General features: G+C 38.8%; 1 protein-coding gene across 1 annotated transcript in view; it reads right to left on the reverse strand.

Annotated features, from left to right (window-relative positions):
* Window positions 1–21,271, reverse strand: part of EDNRA (endothelin receptor type A) — a 35,722-nt gene extending 14,451 nt beyond the window's left edge. The window contains exons 1-3 of the mRNA XM_068402902.1: window positions 21,182–21,271; window positions 17,767–18,245; window positions 3,646–3,773 (exon numbers count right to left, since the gene is read on the reverse strand). Of these exons, the coding sequence (XP_068259003.1) occupies window positions 3,646–3,773; window positions 17,767–18,168 (530 nt within the window). The 5' untranslated portion in view covers window positions 18,169–18,245; window positions 21,182–21,271. The remainder of the gene's footprint in view (window positions 1–3,645; window positions 3,774–17,766; window positions 18,246–21,181) is intronic.
* Window positions 21,272–21,658: the final 387 nt, after the last annotated feature.

The raw sequence follows: 21,658 nt of genomic DNA on the forward strand, positions 1-21,658 counted from the left end.
AAGGCATCCTTGTCTTCAAAGAATATCAGAAAGGAGGGAGGCAATGGTTCATTCATGGGGAGGAGGTCTATGAGATTGGAATTCTGAGAGCATCGAAACAAACTATGCTGAGATAATTGAGAAAGTAACATTCAGCATCATATCTTCTCACACATATTTATTCATACTAAAATTCAAATTTAATTTTAAATAATTTGTAATCCTCTCATATTTCATTTTACTAAATATCAAATTTTGGCTTTAATGACTGAATGGATTATTCATAAAATGTAACCTTTCACACAAATACTCAAATATTTGTGAACTTTGGAAATTTAATAATCAATTCGAAGTTTATTTTCTACTGACTGGCAATTTTACAATTGGTCCTATCAGTTGCACAAGGTACATGATACTATCTCATCCTTGACTGAATGATGTTCTTAGCAAACAGGGGCCTGTAGACTGTACATATTTTTCAAGTAAGAAACGTGAAGTTTGTGTTGTACACCTGTGTAACTATGTAAGTGACAACAAGTTGATTGTAAATTGTGAATCCAATTCTTTCCTTTCTTGCGTTTTGTACCTGTTCTGAGTTACATCTGTTTTGCACGAGAAGATCAGTATGCACAGCAGTAAGGATTTGGGTCCTGTATGTATTTTATTAGCAATTTTTTTTTCAGTTCACAATTCAAATAACTCTCAGATAAGGAATTACTGGCTGAAGAATTTTATGAATGGTTTCAGCTAAAGCATAAAAAGCTCAGTAATTATATCAAAATTTACTGAATGCATATTAACCTGAAATTACTTGGTCTCTTTACTCACTGCTGTAAGAGTGATTTGAAAAATAGTGGTAGTATAATTTTTTGAGTGGGTGTTCTGAGAGTTATGTAATATATAGGATCTTTGTCTAGCCACAAACCTCCCATAATTAGGAGTGGGAAAATACTGCAGGGTTTATTTCCCTCATAGTTAGAAAATATAGGATGTCTGCCAGGGAACTGGCATAAAATACATGCATCATGCATTACATTTAATTCCTCAATCTAAAATCTCTATGCGTGTGTTCTGTCTTAGTTTTCTTTTTTCTGTTTTTTTTTTCCCTTTTGTCTCCAGCCTTGTCTAAAATATTTACTTCTTTTCCAGCTCTCTGTTTCCTTTTCTCTGTTTAATGTTGTGACTCCTCTTCCCTCTCCCCTTTTCATTTTCTACTGCTCGTGCATGCACTGTCAAATTTAGTATATTGTGCCCTTCAGTTTTTCCTCTGTTTACTTCTCCTTCCTCTTCTCCCATTCTTAGCTATTTACTCCAACTTGCTTGTCATGGACTCTGTGGTCCCTCCTGCTGCTTATATTTGGAGATGCACAGTATTTAAGGACAAGGAATCATTACATCCTGAAGTATACATACATACAATTGAATATTTTGCACTCCTATCTAGTTGTAACTTGCTTAACGCATTTCTTTCAGAAGGACATCCTGTCTTGATCTGAGAACATTAAGAGCAGGACACATTCACCTTTCCCTGGTGGTTTCTTCTTGTAGTAAATCACCCTCATTTGTTTTACTGGTAAAATCTTGACTTATCTAAGACACTTACTGGAAGTTTGGCCAGATGAAAGTACCTACCCTGAGATTACTGTTCTATGCAATTTGGCGTGCAGAGGAGACAAGAAGAGGGTGTATACATGTTAAATGAGATCCATATCTTCACTCTTCTTCTTAAAACCATTTCTTCATCAAAATCATTATGCCCAAGACATAAGCAAGAGTAAAAGCTCAGGAAGGGAAATATCCTTCCTCTTAGTCACAGTCAGACACTGTTTAGAAAGAGTCAGACTGTCGTCACCATCATGACCTAGAGTTTAAAAATGCCTGCGAGGCATCTGAAACAAATGTGAGCTTCCTCTGAGGGTGAATGGCTGGTTTGGTGTTTTCTGCCAGCCTCTTAAAACCCTCTCCACATGTGAGTGGACATTGTTCCCCTTGGGCATGCACAGTTAAACCTTAATACACTGTCAGTGCAAGTCAGTTTGTTTGAGAGGCAGTAGTAATGAGTGGAGTTTCACAATAGGATGTAGTTAGCACAGAGAATGGTCCTTGAAGGAAAAAAAAATAATCTTGTTCCAAATTAAGGCTGTAGTCTGCAAGAGGGACAGAGAATCAACAATTATCAAAGCTATGGAGCTCTGAATTCATTATACCAATTGACTATCTTTTTCTGCCTTGTAGAATGCAATTCCATATATAGACACCCAAAATAACTATATATGAGATACTTTTCAGGAGCTATTTTAAGAAAAAAGTAACTTGCCTGTAGACCAGAAACACTCCAGCTGTAACAGCACGCAATTCCATATTTACTCATTTTCCATACTAAAAAGCAAACGTTAGCTGATGTGGAATTTTGTATTAATGTAACTACGCCATTTCCAGTGCCCGACCTAACTTGTTGAAGGTGCTCTCAGATCCTGATTTCATGGCGATTTAACCTAGATTCACTTCATGTTAGCCAATATCAGAATCTAGCTGTCTACATCTGTTTTCTAACACACATCCTCTGCAACCATTTACTAGAATAGCACCAGATGATAAAGAATATGTCCTTGGCAAAGCATGTAAATTGGGGGAGGAAATTATGAGTCTGATCGCATACAAGACTTTATACTCAAATGGAAACAGCCTTTGGTTGTTATGAGGATTAGCAAATCAGTGCTTGTAAAAATATATATATGCATATATAAAGAGGTACCTTCAGCTGAGTTACTTCCAATCTAGGAAAATGTATGTAACAGTAGGACTAAATCTAGTGAAACTGCATTGGTCAGAGCTTATCTAACAAATTCTGTTTCATATGTGCTTGATCTATTATTTATTCCTTAGAGCAGTCCATGGGATTGTATTTTATGCTGGGCAGATATTGTTTGAGAAACAGGATTCTTTTTATAGTTCTCAGACTCAAAAATGGAAATAGAACATTTTCCTGTGTTACATTTTTTTTGTTTTTGGCTTCAGCTAGTAAGATAATAATGCAATAAGGAATTGTATTTTGGGTATGGATACTACTAAGTTACTCATCTGCTGCAAAGCATAAGAGAATAATGTTCAAAAGCATCTTAGCTGTTGTTGTATCAAAAAGTTTATGTATCTTTTTGAGCACTATTAGCAGAGGCATTAATTTTCAAACTATCAAAGCAAGTTTCCAATGTGTTTTTCAATAAAACTCAATTAGTTATAAAAGTTATCAAAATAAACACTGTAATTATGGTCCATGGGCAGCAAGTTGAAAAAAATATTTTTTAAGTCTAAAGATTGTGATCCTGCTCAAATACAAACCAAACATGAGGTCATATGAAGGAAAGAAGTCCGAATACTGAGTCAAATCCCAATAAATTTTTGTCTGGAAAGGAAATTGAAATAATGCTTTACTAGAGTTTTTAAATACCTTTAAAAAAACTGTAAAGTTAATTAGTCCAATGGCTTCATATTATACTTTGAGCCATAGATTTGGTGCTTTGTTACAGCCAGGATATCAAAAAACAGGATGTAAGTTACATCTGTACTGTAGCCTGCCTGCTAAGAAGACCATACTAAGTGCTCCCAGTTTTAGGAAAACTTCAAGGGCAAGAACAGTGTCTGTCAAAAGAGTAAATCATACTGTACCTGTCCACACTAAGGGCACAGAGGTTAAGGACTGTGATTCCCACTGACGCCTTCTGTATAAAGGGAAGGAATTTGCAAAGAAACTGTCCAAATTCAGAATCTCCAAAAGGCCACTTCTGAGCAAGGAGCTAAAGAGAAGATATAAAATAATCAGAATATTCAAACAGTAACTTAGCAAGTATGTAAAAATTGTAATTATTTCTTGTCTTAGACACAGCCATTGTAACCTTGAATTCTCCATACCTGAAGGACATCCTTAGTACTGAGTGAATCTGGGAAGTAACTGCTACTATAGAAGCACAGCGGGTGAAAGTTTAAACTTAGGTGTTGACCTTGTACTGTTGTAATAAGTACAAGCTACTAAGCTTGCATTGTTGAAACATTTTTTATTGTGCTTCAGCCACCAGTACTGAATAATGAAAATCTAACTCAACCTTGTCATAAATGGTTACAATTACCGTGTCCCAGAACCAAGCAGTCAAAGCATAACTCACAGTTTATAATGAAATACCTCGGAGCTAAATCCTCATGCTGCACACAAGTAGGTTCTTGTCATTCTAAATGCACCACTATGTAACTCAGGACAATATACACTGCCAGATTCTTAAGTGTGCGAAGAAAATATTGTAGTTACATAATTTGTTCCATATTGTGATTTAAAGTACTAGCATCATACATACATGTGGGCTGTACTACAAGGCAACAGAAAAGCAGCTATTTGGAAAGACATGAATGAGTGGCTGGAGTTTACATTAATGTCTCCAAGGAGGCATTTACATAACAAATATGAATACATTGATTCATGTGAATAGCTGTGAATAGTTAGCATGCAAATAGCAATCTTTCTAGCTGTAACTGTTAAAGCTTTGAACAAGTATATATAAAAATACAGGATACAAAATTATTCAGGATAGTCAAATCTACAACTGACTGCAGAGTCACAGAAGATCTCCCTTCCTTGTGTGCCTGGTAGTAAAATGGTAGATTACATTAAATGTAAGTAAATGTAATAAGTGAAAAATTATTAAATCTATACAAAGTACTGAGCTCTAACTTAGCTAAGTCCACTCAAGAAGAGGATCTTACAGTCACCATAAATAGTTCTTTGAAAAATGAACTCACTAAACCTTCTTACCAGAAGGGGAAGAGTCACTCTTGCGCTACCATTTTTTTTATCTTCTTCCCTAAGTCTCTGCTAGTGAGCCTTTGTCAGGGGTAGGATACTGAAATAGAGGTAAGACAAGTTCTTTGCGTAATATAGCCCAGCAGTTTTTATGCTCTTACCAACTTCTGTTAAAGTGGGCGTGTAATAGAAAGATTAGATTTGAAGTTAAAATATCAAGTGCTTGAGCCAGATATGTAACTTCGTCAACATCCTAGTGGATGTAGTATCCCCTATATAAACAGGGGGCACATTTTCAAAGGCAATAATAATAATTCTTACTGGATAATTAACTAATTATTTCTACTGTGCAGTCACTGGATTTATATTAAGCTTTACTGAACAAAGGCTAGAATACAATATTTTGATGGTACCATCTAGATTTGGAGATGGTTTTGCTTCAGAGGAAGACAGCAAATGATACACTTGTTGCTATGGACTAACAATTATAAGCCAAACGCAAGCTTCTGAAAGCTTCTAAAACCTGATTTTGCTGAATATTTTAAGACAGTCATATCCAGACCTGGGACTGTTTTATGGAACTAAAATAGATTTAAACTTCACAACAGTTTTATTTTCAAGTGCATAAGATGGAGATAAACTGGTGGCACAACAAGCATTTCCAATAAATACAGTATGTGTGATGTGCCACAGTCTAGCTGTCCCTGGGCGAGAGTGCAAAATGCAAAAGAGAGAGCAAGGAACCATACTTCCATTTGCACAAATGTGCAAGGACTGACGCCATTGTATTCTCCATGGAAAAATTAGTTGTGTTCTTTCAGCGATAAACACAACCTATGAATCATATATTTGTAGCATTTTTACAGTTAAAACTGAACAAAGATTATACTGTTTGGAATATAATTAAATCAATAGAAATTTGAATTGTTGTTTTCAGAGTTTACTTTCATGCAGACCTGTTCTGCCAGGCCATCTTCGTACTTGGACAGACTTCTTTGCTTACAGTCAGTTCATGTTTTGAGAGTTATCTTTGCAACCACAAGGACTAGAACATTTTTTCAGTAGAAGCTTAGACTCTGGAACACACTCATCTAGTAAGAGTGGGTGGATTCTGTCTGCAGAATTAGAAAAACAAGTTTTGGTTGTAGCTCAGGACTGTAGTATTCAAAGTAAACATTTTATTTCTATTTAAATTACTGTTAAATTGAAACATACTGATAATCAGTACCTTTAGCAATATAAATGTTAACTATGGGGAGTTAAAATTCACATCTTTCTTTATCTCAGTTAAGGTAGCAGTTACCTTTCTGTTTTTTCACATTATGAGTTTTTCAGATCACTTTCCTGTAGAGTACAGGATGTTTATCACTGAGTGCCAGATTTGTAGGAATTCATCTTCTCTTTATAGTCAGCTCTGATCTGGCTTTTTCACATCCCCTCTTTTTTATAACCATTCACCACAATGCTAAATTACTTGTGCATTTTTTCCCAAATAATACCTCAAGAATGCTGGAAGCAGCTGTGTACTACATGCTGCATATATCTCTCTAGGACCATATTCATATTGTCATTTCATTACTTGTATTTCAAGACAGATTTTAGCAATTCATAGCTTTCAGTCAACTGGGTGTTAATACTGTGAAGCAAATGTGTATGACTGCTCATTAAATAGGAAAGGCATTATTCATTAGGCATTATATGTTTTACAGGACTATTTTTTTCTTCAGCTGAATATTAAAATGAGACTTCTCAACATAAGGTATAGGGTCAGTCCAAGTCTATCTACTCCCTATATCTTGAGAGTGTTAGAATATCATATAAATGTGGTTCCATTTGCTCTTGTTCTGTTATTGTATATTGCTGTGTGTTTTCTGGCATATTAAGAACTCTTGACTTCTTCAAGGAGAGACGAGTATCTTATTTACCATTAAGACCACAGCAGAGAAAATGCAAGCACCTTTGCAATGATATTCCAGTTTAGGACAATCATATTTGATGAAAGCAAATCCTCCTTGTGCCAGTAGGCTGGGGAATGGATCACTAGGACTGGTGATTTAGCTATTGTCAGTACCTTCAGTAACAAGGTAATGACATTATGCTTGCAAGCTGTTGATTAGTTTCTCTGATTTCATCTGTATTTATAGATTGAATGAAGTACATTGAAAGCTCCAGCAGAATTCTTTTCTAGATAGATTCGCCATATTATAACAAATGTTTGCAGGGCGTATTTTTCCCTTCTGCCTAGAACTCTTGCATGAGGCTTTAGTTTATGTCAGGACTGCAGAAAAATGTTGAAAAAGAAGAGGTGATTTGAATCCATGGTAATTCTCCAACCAGTTGTAGTCACATGGAATTTCGGCTCCAGACTCTTGTCTGGGGGTAAAATCAGAATAGTTTTCAGGCATCACTGAGTGAAGGCTAAATTATAAATGGCACTGTCAGGGACAAGAGGCCCTAGCAGACTTCTGCCAATCCTCTGTGCCAGCCAGAGACCCAAAACTGATTTATCGTTATAGATCACACTTTAAAAGGCAACTGAAAGATAGCCACCTGTTCATTCATGTGCACTGACTCTGGCTGTAGTGTATATCTAGCAACAGAAATGAAGAAGCACTTTGTAGTGACTGTGAAACTCTGTTACTACAAGGCAAATATTAGCTTCAAAAAGAGAAGTGTTGTACTTGAAAAAGGTTCACTAACTCATTACTCCTCACAGGGAAGCTTTATCATGGTTCCAGCATGTACACATCTTCCCCACACCCCAGGAAGCTCTCCTTTTTTAAGATTAAAAGTATTTTATTCCTTTTGTTTCTTACACTTTTCCACTAATTGAAGTAACATCAGTACCAAATCATTAGACATTCTTTTCAAGTTGATTTTAATCAAAATCACTGGGATAAGAATTAAGTTATTTGATTTTTAAGATTAACTTTGTAATCATTTCTGTGGGTATACTCCATTATCATTCTGCATGAGCTATGCATTCATTATTTCCCCTTGGATCAGGTGCCAGTTTTTTCTTCTGTAGATATTTTTAGTTGGCAAATCTGATCCTGTCTTTGGTTTTACTAATTTTACACCAAAACAAGTCCATTGCCCTCTGTTCTGCCCTAGCAGGGTACACAAACTTCAGGGGGAAATAACACATTTATTTTGTATAAAAAATGGGCCCAGGAATTTAGTTGAATTAGTCCTGATTTACTTAGGTACAATATAAGAACTGGGACTACTGCCTCTGCTCTTCCAGTGCTTTTGCATGTTTTAATATCCAAACAAAATGAGTACAAAATTTTACCAGATCACATTTTCTCTCAAGGCAAGGGTAGGAGGAATCGGGCTGATTATCCCAACTTTTATCCCAGTTCTCCATAAGTTGGTCAAATGGATTGTGCTTTTGCAAACCCACTCACAAAATCTCTGAGATTTCAAAATAAGACATGCAGCAAAGGAAATGCACTTTTCCCCTTGTGCAGTTTGCAACTTAGGAGTGTTTCATACAGTTCAACTGTGGTGCAATTCCTGAGCGAGAAAAGAGTGTAGTCAACAGCATATTTTTACACTGAAATCAGAAATAAAGATTTCAAGGTTCTACTGTTGGTCTTTAAAAACCTCAGCAAAGTGACCAGACAGCCACAGCTTCCTTGAGCATCCCCTCTTCTCTGCTGCTTTATATGGCCTCTCTGCCCTGACGCTGCAGCTTGAAACAAACAAGACGGCGGCGCTGAGAACATTCCTTTGCAATGATTTTTAAATGTCACTCAGTTGATTTTATTGTACTGCTGCTGCTATTTCCTAACCCCCATTAGTATGCTAGCCGATGTACAAAACATGAAGTCCCACTGTACATCCCAAGCAATTTATATGTAGTCTAAAAGAGAGACTGTTATAATCCAACCACATGAGTATTCACCAGTATATGCTCATGTGCATCCACAGTGTTTATCTAATACTGGGCTGATACTGTGTGTTTACAGGCAGATAATGACCCTGGAGCTCAGCCCAAGACAGATGGACTGGGTTAGGTGCTGGATATGAACTGTCTCTGAGCTACTCTATAAAAACTGCTTCAGTTCGACAACTACATGTCAGGAGGTCCTCTCTCTCTGCCACGTGGCATTGAGGATGAAAGCAAAGGTTTCATACCTGCCCTTTCCTGCTCTGATTTCATCCTAGTGCTCTAGAGCCTTTCTCTTCCTATATCCACTTGGGACCATTGTTGTGCTGACACACAAGATCTGTTTCACAGAAACTGAACTGTGTTTCATACAGACAGTGCTTGCCCCTCATGCTGCCCCCACGCAGGATACTTTCCTGAGTTTTATGGCATTTAAGTGTTCGATGATACTGATGGAACAGCTCTGGCACAACCCTGGCAGCCCGAGTTTCTGCTCTGTCTTCAGCAGGACAAATAGAAATATCTTCTTTATTCCATGACTTCTGTTACACTTGTGCAGTAATGGAGAAAGGGACCAAACCAGCAGATTTCTGTTTGTATAGATAGTGTCTAGTTGTATAAGTGACCAGCATTTCCTAGCTGTGGAGTAGGAGTTACAAAACCAGTGTATTCCAGGGTGATTTCCTTTCCTTGCAACATAGCCCAGAATGAAAGATGAGAAGTTCCTGGTTTTGTCAGATCAGCACATTGAGGGGGTTTTTCTTTGTTTTTAAAGGCTAGTTTCCACTAGGAGACATTGAGCTGTCTTGGTAAATCTCTGTCTTAAACTGTGTTCTACAATTATGTATGCCCTTGTCTGCTTCAAGGCATGGGCCAAATATAGTACCTGGTGTTTTGGTGGGAATCCAGGTGAAATCTGACTGAACACAGAAGTGTCTAAAGTCTGTGCCACTGAGCTGACTGCATTAAGTGACAAAAGATGATGATTCTGAATGAAGTGATCTTCCTGTCTTTGATCTATAAGTCTGGTTAGTTAGGAAGAAGGGTGGATTGAGTCTCCTGCTTGTGGTATTTTGATTGTGGTGTTTTGATTCAGTGACTCAACTGGGACCCTTCTGTCCCCATGAAACTTCATAGGACAAGAATTCACTGCATGTTCTCAAGCCTTTCTCCTCTTCCTACAACCTATACATCCAAGAGAGAATTCCATTGCATGATAATCCTCATCCATTTCTTGCTTTGGACTCACAGGCTGTTGCTCACCCCACATATGTAACTCTGCTGTGCTCCACCGCTTTGGTGGAAAGAGGGAGAGCTGTAAGGGTAAAGGACAGAGAACACAGCCTGTCTCTAGGTATTCTTTCCCTTCCCACTCCTGGAGTGAAAAGCCTCAACTTTGGTAAGGACAGTGAGTAGAGGAAAAGTAGAGGAAAACAAAGAACAAGGCTAACCTTTATAACGCAGGGCACAAGACCAATATTGAGTATCATGGTGACGTGATAGTTTGGGCTTCTGCTAACTTTGGTATCACTTGTTTTTTTCCTTATACTTAGATTCATGATACTGCCACGGTAGAGAAAGCACACTGCATCTCTTCAGCTGTTCTTTGCAGGAAATACATTCCTCATTTTGCTACAACCACGAACCGTCTTTTTTCCACTTTGGGTGGATAAAAGACTGACTCCGTTTTTTTTCTGGAAGGAAGAAAGGTTACATGGGGATGCATGAGAACCATCAAAAGCATTTTTTCCTCTGGATTGCCCTACCACAGCTTTTTCAGCTATTTTGCTCATCTTTGCCCAGCTGAGTAAAGGTGGAGGTAGCAGAGGGTCTCATGCAATTTCATGAATGCCTACAGTCTTTTTCTCCTGCTTAGGCAGCTATGGAAGGGAATGTATCGTTTTTACACAAGAGAAAATAGATTATACTTCAAGAGAAAGGTAAGAAAACAAACGCCCTGTTTTTGAAGCAGAACGTTCTGTCTCAACTAACTGGTAAAAAAATAAACCCTAAGTTTTACATTCTTGTTAAAATGTTTGTATTTATTACAAAAATCTACTTAGTGGTAAAGCATTCCTAACAACTCTAGACATCTTCCCTGTGGTATTTTTGCTGTTTACAAAGTAGGATTTGTTTCTTGTTGTTCCATGGTATTGGCTAACTTCCCATCCTTTTAGATAGACTGCTTCTAAAGCTGTGCTGCTCTTCTTCAGGGAAATGAGCTGCAAGGTGTGCTTATGTGCATGGTGATTTGTTCAAAAGAATTTTTTCAATCCCTGGGCAAAATATTGCTTTTGTTATTCTTCCAGCTGTGTTGTCTTTGTGTGTTGCTAAAGATAGTGACAGGATTGCTAAGAAATTACTGCAGAACTGGTAAACCCTGGATATGCACAATCAAAACAATTCCTTGTTATCTGTAGAGTTCAGCTGATTGAAAAATAGAAAGAGCAAACATCCTAAAGTATTCTGTTAAACCTCGAGTCTCTGGGTGCTGTACAGTATTACAAATCCACAGAACAGCAAGGTAGGCATGAGATGTGAAACTGAAGATGAGGGAGGAGCTGCCTGTGCATTGAAGGGAACATATATCCCATCCTCCAGAGTACAGCCATTAGTTAAAGGCAGAGTGGTTCTTGAACTAAGACCTAGAATATAAAATCTCTTCCTTAACTCCTACCTTGGTATGCACATTAAACACTTTCTGCTAGGAAGCTGTAGTCTGTCAATGGAGTCTGTCAACAGATTCCTGATTGACTTCCCTTCCCTGTTCCATTTTGGGTAACTTCTGCCTTCAGGACTTAGCAATCAATTCTTGTGCTATCTCTAGATTTCTTTTATGTATGATCACTACATGGAGACATACACCCAAATAACAGGTCATGTTCTGAGCAAGTTATATGGATTTCTGCGTCACACTGGGCTACCAACGTGTTGCTTCCTGGAATCATAGAATCATAGAATTGTTTTGGTTGGAAAGGACCTTTAAGATCATCGAGCCCAACCATTAACGCAGCACTGCCAAGTCCACCGCTAAACCATGTCCCTAAGAACCACATCTACATGGCTTTTCAATCCCTCCAGGGATGGTGACTCAACCGCTTCCCTGGGCAGCCTGTTACAATGTTTGACAAACCTTTTGGTGAAGAAATTTTTCCTAATATCCAATCCAAACTTCCCCTGGCACAAATTGAGGCTGTTTCATCCTGTCACGTGTTACTTGGGAGAAGGGACCGACACCCACCTCGCTACAAACTTCCTTCAGGTAGTTGTAGGGAGCGATAAAGTCTCCCCTCAGCCTCCTTTTTTCCAGGCTAAACAACCCCAGTTCCCTCAGCCGCTCCTCATCAGACTTGTGCTCTAGACCCTTCACCAGCTTTGTTGCCCTTCTTTGGACCCACTCCAGCACCTCAATGTCTTTCTTGTAGGGAGGGGCCCATAACTGAAAACAGTATTCGATGTGTGGCCTCACCAGTGCCGAGTACAGGGGGACAATCACTTCCCTAGTCCTGCTGGCCACACGGTTTCTGATACCAGGATGCTATTGGCCTTCTTGGCCACCTGGGCACACTGCTGGCTCATATTCAGCTGGCTGTCGACCAACACCCCCAGGTCCTTTTCCGCCAGGCAGCTTTCCAGTCACTCTTCACAAAGCCTGTTGTGTTGCATGGGGTTGTTGTGACCCAAGTGCAGGACCCAGCACTCAGCCTTGTTGAACCTCATACAGTTGGCCTCGGCCCATCAATCCAGCCTGTCCAGATCCCTCTGCAGAGCCTTCCTACCCTCAAGCAGATCAACACTCCCACCCAACTTGGTGTTATCTGAGAACTTACTGAGGGTGCACTCGATTCCCTCATCCAGATCATTGATAAAGACATTAGAGGGTACTGGCCCCAATACTGAGCCCTGGGGAACACCACTTGTGACCGGCCACCAACTGGATTGAACTCCATTCACCACAACTCTTTGGGCCCGGCCCTCCAGACAGTTTTTTACCCAGCAAAGAGTGTGCCTGCCCAAGCCATGAGCAGCCAGTTTCTCCAAGAGAATGCTGTGGGAAGCGGTGTCAAAGGCTTTACTGAAGTCTAGGTAGACAACATCTACAGCCTTTCCCTCATCCACTAAGTGGGTCACCTTGTCATAGAAGGAGATCAGGTTAGTCAAGGACCTGCCTTTCATAAACCCATGCTGGCTGGGCCTGATCATCTGGTTGTCCTGTACATGCTGTGTGGTGGCACTCAAGATTATCTGCTCCATAACCTTCCCTGGCACCCAGGTCAGACTGACAGGCCTGTAGTTCCCCAGATCCTCCTTCCGGCCCTTCCTGTAGAGGGGCATCACATTTGCTAACTTCCAGTCAACTGAGACCTCCCTGGTTAGCCAGGACTGCTGATAAATGATTGAAAGTTCAATGAAAGGCAGAATGCAGTTGTTAGCTGGTGGCCTCTGAATTTCCTACTGATGTTGGTACTTCATTGAGAAATACACGCTGCACAAATTTTGCTTTTAAAGGGGAGTTACTTTTTTAAGTACACTTAACTTTACGTGTGCTGTGGGCTTGGCCTTATACTCCTTTGGCAGAAAACTATAACTACTGTGGATGCCACTTGCTCTATTAGCCTACAGGATCAGTCACAATGTGTTTAATTATCATCCCTGTTACGTATAATATTAATTCTGTCACCAAAGGTAATCAGATATGCCAAATAATTTGTGATTAAGAAGGGATTGGTCTAACACTTATGCATTTGCTCTGATGCTGAAAAACATCCATGACTAGAAATGCCTCAGTTAAGTCTTCCTTTACTGAAGACAAAATGGCTGAAGATGTTTGCTTACTGCCAGCTACCTTTTAGATTTAGACTCATAATGTTCTAGGTGGACTACGCAGATTTAGATGCTATTGCAACTAACGTAAGCATGAATACCAATTTACTAATAAAAAAGCTTAGTTTATTACAGAAAATGTCATCTTCTTGAGCTGTTTGAGCAGTGGACACTCTGCTTGTTTTCTGGGTAGATGTCTTTCACTTTATACCAGTAAAATAATTAGGAAAATGTTTGTTATTCACATTTGAAGAAACAGGTTAAAAGCTGGCTAATTATCTTCATCTACTTCTTTATAAACTAATGGTTTAAAGAGTTAAGCATATTAAGATGTAAGGCAATATAATTTATGTCAATCCTATGTAGGTCAGTTTTCAATAAATAGAACTCATTTAAACATTCCTCTCAGAAGCAGAGACAGCTCAGGACTTCCCAAAAACATAGTTAAAACTGAATTTTGCCATTCCAAAGGTGAGAGCCTTGGCCTAGAGTGTTTCTAGATCCATAAGCTCAGGGAAGAGCTATGGACGGCTTTTTCTGTGGAGAGCACCAGTTGTTCTTGCTGTTGCTCTGCTAAACTTTATAGATGGTGACAACAGCAGCAACAGCAGCCATAAGGGCTTTCCAGAGCTTTAGCGCAGCCAAGGCAATAGTGGTGCTATGGATATCCTGCTGCTGCCTATCTATAGCCTTAGAAAACTGTCTAGTTTCTTTACAGAAAGCAGTCCTCTAAAGAAGTTTTTGTGCATTGCATCCAAACTTAGCTTATTTGCTACAAGTACACATGGCAATGATGGGTAATGCAGCAGCTTTCAGCTATGTGCTATGCCACCTGATACTAGAAAAGGAGATATGAAACCTGTCTCTTCTTCAGTGCCTTAACCCTACCTCTACAGCAGCATAAAACATAAAAGTTGTATTTCCCCATCTTCTTTTCATGGCAAAGAAGTAATTCTTACTGTTTTGGAGGCTTTAGTCTTTGACATCTTGAATGTCTGAGATGGGTATGTCTTGAGTAAAGAGGAAACTATTTGGGTCCAGGTGCTATAAACATGTGATTGAAAATGAAATTGTCTATATTTGGTCTTTTAAGGCTGGATTTATAACGGGCACTCTTCCTGTAAAACTCCATTTGTTACAATTTTTAATATTGATTTGATACTACAAGTGGATATACTTGCAGTAATTAAGTGTAATGGGGGTTTAATATATCCAGAATACCTTCAAAGGAGGCTAGTGAATATTACTCACATCTCAATCCATTTAACAAATTGCTAAGGGGAATCCACTATATAATTACACTAATTGGAGAAAGTAAGGGGGAACTTTTGAGCCTACTGTACCATGAAGAAAGGATAAAAATATCAAACACCTGTGACCATATCTTTAGCTGACATAAATTACATAACCTTTTTTTTTTCCAGCATCACATCTTCATTAATTATGTAAATACATAACAGAATGATGGACTCAATTCTCCTGGGACCTTACATTTTCAATTACTGTAATCTTATAGCCACTTCTTTCTAAGGATTTGTAAAATGGATTTGAATATCAGTAACATTACCTACTTCTCTTTTGAAAGTAGTTTCAAAACAGTTAAGGCTACCTTATGTTTCAGGAAAGTGATTATACTTATTTCTGATATTATAATTACATCACAATTACATAGTATTACACATTTTCTTCTCTATGATGTGCCCATCTTAATACTGTACTATTGGTTATTTTAGTATGCAGACGAATGCTTGTTTACTCTAATTCTGATTTCAGAGCTGGTTTGTCCTCCTAAAAATGAAGATCTGACCTGTAAGGTATTAAGTGTTTGACACCATTTGTTTATATAGGATACTAATACATGGTTCAACACCAGGCTGATTCTGAAGCTAAAAGAATCTTTAAAATAAAGTTCAGAACTAAGTGTATAAAATACTTTATAATTTAAACTTCAAAACAATAATAAAAGCAGTTAAATTTTTTTCCTTAAAAGAATGTCAATTCCACTTTCAAACTGTGATATTTCCAGTGGCCACCCTTCATACTGTCACTCAACAAGAGGAGCTAAATGGTGCCACAGATTTTGGGATACTTAGTGATACAAACAGGAATGCCATTTAACAAACTTTAAAATCAAATCCTAATGTAAGCAGACATATTACTGAATGGTTGATATGAAAAATTGACTATAAATAATAGAATTTCTTATTAGAAGTACTAGAGCTCCCTTATAAATGCTCTAAATGCTTCCCTGTATCAGAATACATGCAGCTAACCTTACACAACAAGATGGTCGTATATGGTAATTTTAAAGTAATTTTTTTTAGAGGTTCAAGCATTCAAAAAATTACTAAAATCTAGAATTACGCTTATAAATGCAATTTTAATTCCGCCCTCTTACATGTGGGAATTGACATATATTGATGTCAAGGGGCTGCAGTTTCATTCACAGCCTTTGTTCATCAAATTTTTCTCTGCAGTACAGAAATAAATTTTCATATAGGCTAAGGTAATTTCATTTGTACAGAGATATTCAGGACCACAGTTCAGCTCATCATATAAGATATAGCAAGGCAAGTGAGCCTATAGAATGACAAAGAGGTGTCAATTAATAGAAAAAAACGTACTGCAAAGTAATAAAGGGAATGTAAAAAATAGTTTGTTACTTGTAACTAAAATTCTAAAGAATTTTCAGAAGACCATCAAAAGGCAGTTCTGAAAGGCAAAATTAATTCCAGATTTCCATTCCTCTTTGTCAATAAGCAGCAGAGCTCTTGAAAGGTTAGAAAAAACTGTAATAAAAATACCTGTTTTTTCCCAAACTCAGCTCTGAAAAAAACACATGCCATTTTTCCTTAAAATTTCTTATATCAGAGATACCACGAGAAGTAAGAACACTGCCTTTGCGATTATGCATATAGACATCAGGATAATTTGCCAGGGAGGACGTTGTAATGCATCATGGGACATGCAGTCCGGGCTACAAATCCAGTTGCCTAAGAATAACAAAAACGTGCAGAACCCCAATCCCCTGTTCCATTAGGCATCCGCACAGCTATGGAAAACAGGTGAATCTCAAATCAGGCAGAGGCTAATGTTTCTCATCAACCTGTTAATCCAAAATACCTACAGATATCTGCTATCTTATCAAGAAATTGATTACTTAATTTTCCAGGTGGCAGATTGAAAAATGGAAACTAGAATTTCCATTAAATCACGTGCATTATTATTAACAGTCTTTATCCTAGTTTCAAATTCATATTGTATTAAAACCAGATAAAGTTAAAAGACTTATCTGTAATTTATACTACTGGAAGATCAGAACCAGGTACTGCATTTTAACCTTAGATAATATGCCTCTGCACAAATGTATGCACATAAGTTATTACTGAGAAAAGAAAGAAAAATTATAATATCCTATCAGCTATGCACCTGTATATAATCCACAAAGATACAGATAGAAGCTTGCAAAATTCTTTAACAATTTTCTAAGATAGGTTAATGTCAGTGAGATATATTAAAAACACACTGTTCATTCAAGCCTGGAATCATGCAAGTTACATTAGTAAATACATACTGCATCAGAAAAAGCACTGCTTTATGGCTTTGTTTAATTAAAATGGAAAATAAAAAAACTGGGACAGGATAACTTTATGCCAGATTAAAGAATTGCTGAGGATTATTTTTATACTTCGACAAATCCAGATGAAATTTAGTATTTCAAAAATGTTCTGTGATATAATTGATTTTACTAACTCTGGAATAATTTTGAGACTCTGCTCTTAATGACTATTAAATTAAAACTTTAATGCTCAACTGACATAATCTCTGTCCACAGAGTCATAACATGAAGCCTACAGATCAGAGAGTATTTTCTGTACAAACATAAAGTAAGGAAAGGATATTCCAAAAATAGCAACTAGTCCAATGCTGTATGTCCATCAAGGAGGAGAAAGGTTTATAAAAAGTCTTCCCTCATCGATTCTTTTGCTAGCTATAGTAGCTGTAATAACTGAAGAGTTCCTGTGAAATGCCCAAGGCCACACTTTGGTTAAGAGCTCTGAGCTACATCAGCTTTAAAAGGAGATAGATACACTTTTTCTTTATGGAGGTGCGACCTGAGAGCAAGGGTTTTGTTGTAGAACAAAAAGGAGTCATATTTTTTCTTAAGCAGACTATTCACTGACAAAAGAGCACTACTGAGACAAAGAAGTAACCATAGAGAACAGACAGCGTACTTGTAAGGAAACTGCAATTAGAACGTCGTGTTTTTCCATCCTACCTTGTACACAATGATAGGAATATCAATGACAATATAGATAAGGTCTCCTAGTGCCAGACTGGCTATCAGTGCATTCGGGCCATTCCTCATACACTTGTTCTGGTAAATGATCCTCAGCAGAGTTGCGTTCCCAACCATTCCAACGATGAAAATAGCACAAGATACCACCGTGTTAATGTATTTAAAAGTTTCAGCAATCTTAGTCTGCTGGGAGCATTTGACAGTTTGGTTGGACACCAGGGGCCGTCTGGTGGTGAGGAGTATGCTGGATTCGATCCCTGAGAAAGTGGAAAGGTAGTTTCCCAAGTCACTCTGATTGGCAGCGTATCTGTCAGAGCTGTCACTGAGGACAAATCCTGGAACCAGCAGCAGCAAGGAAACTCTTAAACACAAGGCATCCATCCTGAAGTCCCAAAAGAGCAAATTCAGCGAGACAGGGTTTTTTCTGTATTTCAGTGAGAGACTTCTCACTTCTTCACCTGCAGAGAGAAACAATAAGCAAAACCAAAAAAGAAGAAAGAAACACAGAATCAATACAACAGGTAGACTAACACACCCTGTTTCTTGCTTAGGAAGGGTATTTGCTACAGCACATATGTATAAACACCTGCTTATAATCACTGTGCTACTTTAAAATTTAGATTACCCACATTAACTGTCTGACAAAAGGCAAACACAAAACATTCCATAAGAAACTGATAGCTTATACAAATGACATCCTGCAAAACCCTTTTAGTTTGAGACAGAATTTATATATGAATGGAAAAAATATAGTGGATGAAGTTCTGTTTTAAAATATAGTCTTGCAAGAAAAGCATACCAGCAAAGAGAGGCCTTGGAAACTGCTGAATGATATTTTAGCTAAAGTAAAAAGTTATTACTTTTTCTTTGAAAAAGTAAGGTAACAACACTGCATTAATAATTAAAGGTAAGTAAATTTGTTAATTTTTCTGAGTATTTTTGATATATTGCAACAATGAGGCTTTGTATTGTTTTCCTCTGACTTTATAATTACCTGGATTTTAAATGAAGACTGAAAATACATGTATTTCAAATCAAATTTTGGACCAGATCCAAAGTCCCTAAATATTAGGAGGAAGACTTTTACAGTCTCAGGGTAGACCTGTGTCCAGGAAAAGCCCTTCAAACTTTATGTGTTGTTTGATTCCTGAATGTCATTGCAACTCATGTTCAGTACTTAGCCACAGCAAAGCTAATTATAAAAATCTAAGCTCTTTTAAAGAGAAAAAATACTTGGTTTAGTATTCTAAGCAACAGCTCATTAAGTTTCCAGATAGGAAAGGAAGCATCACAGCACTCTGTCCCAGTGAGTACGACTGCCTATATGTAACCACCAGAGCTGGCTCCCTGCTGCAGGCGGTGTAGATACTACACCTCCAGTGAAACCAAGAGGCCACTCAAGTCCATTTCCTTGAAGCCGCAGTTTAATTTAAGATAAAGGTTTTTTTTACATGGCTCGTATCTGCAAAACAAGACAATGTGCTGCAGTGTTGCCAGAAGAGTAGAAAGTAAAGTATTTATAACTTTCCGATTTCTAGGGACTCACATGAAGGATTTGGGAGGATCCTTTTAAATAAATGAATCCTAATTTCATTCCCTATGGGGTTATTAAGTCAGAGTTTCTAGCAAGAAATTTACCAGAGAAAGAATGTGGGAGACAATTTACTGATAGGACTTCTGGATGCAGCCACAGTATAAATATTTACTACTATTACCGTCTTCTGTTTGTGGTCTGTAGAAGTGTGTGTGTACCTACATACAGCAGCAAATGCAATGTTAACCTGAGTATTCCTGCCTGGCATGTAAAGTGCTATCCCTCACAGACCAGGGATCCACGTTTACAGTCTTTTATATTGGTGTATTTGAGATGAGGATCTGACAACTGTGAGTTCCTATGCACTCGATTTTAAAGTTTAATATACTAAATAGTAAATCCTTCTTTATTAAATGCTGGTTACGATGGTATCTCAGGGCAGTTAGCAACAGTTTGCATGATGTAAGTGCTTTAGGTTTCTAAATCATATCAGAAAAAACAGACATGTGACTGTAACTCTTTTCAGGCAAGTATTAATACTTTTATTATTTACTATGACTATGGCTCCCCAATTTACAAATGGAAAAACTGAATCACTAATGATTTAAATGACTTTCCCAAGTTCATACTTGCTCAAGTAAATGTGATACAGCTATGGACAGAACCCACAGCCCTATGCTTTAGTGGTTATGTTAGTATCCTCCGTGTTTAATGAGGTTTTCTTGTGAAAATTTTATCTATATATCGTATGAACATGGTGGTAGCCTGGCAATCATGCAGCCAGCATGCAAAGCTAGGAACAGCATTGCCAATTACCATCTCTTCCCTCTCCCAGGAGAAACTTTTCCATAAGAGGCAAAACTAGAAAATTTTTAATATAATCATTTCTAAGGCTATTTTCTTATGGATTCCTGACAGTCCTTCATTCCTCTGTGCATATTTTGAAAGTATCTGTATTGTTAAGGAATATAACAAGCAAGTTGCCTCATATAAGTAACGTACTAGCATCTGCAATAACTTTTTGTAATAACGTAACCTAGTGTTCTCCTTCACATGTCAACTGAACACCTGGAGCATGGGAGGTGGTTTTGTGCATCTGGAGGCCACATGCATGTGCCCTGCCTGCCCTCGGACAGCACTGCGGAAGCAGCCGCAGATGCAGAGAACAAACCTCCTAACTTGCCTGGGGTGTCAAGCCAGAAAAATTCCCATGCCGAGATTGCCAGCAAGAGACCGTACTATTGGAAATTAAATTGTTCAAGGTATCAAAGGCGAGCTAAAACGTTAGCAGTGATTAATCTTCCCAAAAGGCAGCTGAGATATAAACAGGAGCAAATAAACTTAATCAGGGCACGAAAGCGCTGAAAGAAAAACTGCCGACACGGCGGATTTCTCTCGGTTGTCTCCCACCCCACCCCGGCACAGACACAGACAGCGAGCGCTCTTTGCTGGGGGGAGCATTGCCTTATGTTTCTGCCTCTGACACAAAAGAAAACGTTCTTCGCTTGTAACACTATCAAAAGATCAATTCCAACGTGCACTTGGCAAATCAGTGCTGCCTCCCCTGCAGCCTATATAGAACATCTGACAAGATCAAGATACTGTGAAACTTCATTTAATAATCGTTATCCCAAGCTGCCTTGTGCCTGTCTCCTGTTCTCTCTCTCCCTCTTCCCCCCCCCCCCCCGCCTCCTCTCTCACACTCACACACACACACAGAGAGGTGCACCATCGTCACCTAATCATTATCTAGAGCGTTATCGAGAAGTGCTGAAAGTGTCCCGCGGCTCCGGGCCGGGCTCTCCCCGGGAGCGGGCAGCGGCTCCTGCCCGGCCGCGCCCGCGGGGACCCCGCACTCACCCCCGCCGGGCGTCCTCCGCCGGCCTCGCCCGCACGCTCATGCTGCGCCTGCTGTCGCTGCTGCTCAGAGTAGTTTCCTCCGAGTGGCTTTTCCTGGAATAGTTTTACCAGATCCTCCTGCCTGCGTCTGACTGGGTGGGATTGAAAATCTCCACCTCCGCTAAATCGGTAAAAGAAAGAGACAGACTGAAGAAGTCGGAGCGTCCCCTCTTTTCTGCCCCCTCCCCCAATTAAAACAAACCTCCAGCCCAAACTGAGCCCCTGCCAATGTTAAACACAAAGGCTGCCTCCCGGGCACAGGGGAACACTGAGCTCTTTAACTGTTTCCTCGCTGAAATTGAGCTGAACTACTTTGCTGGACTCATCTAAGCAACAGCCTTGGGAATCCACTACTGTCGCTGCCTGCTGATAGCACGTAGGGTTCTCGGAAAGGTTGTGTGTCTGATCGAACCAGCGACATCGGAGCCATGAGCAGGG

Source organism: Nyctibius grandis, chromosome 6 (genome assembly GCF_013368605.1).
Source record: "Nyctibius grandis isolate bNycGra1 chromosome 6, bNycGra1.pri, whole genome shotgun sequence".
In the NCBI taxonomy this organism is placed as follows: Eukaryota; Metazoa; Chordata; class Aves; order Nyctibiiformes; family Nyctibiidae; genus Nyctibius; species Nyctibius grandis.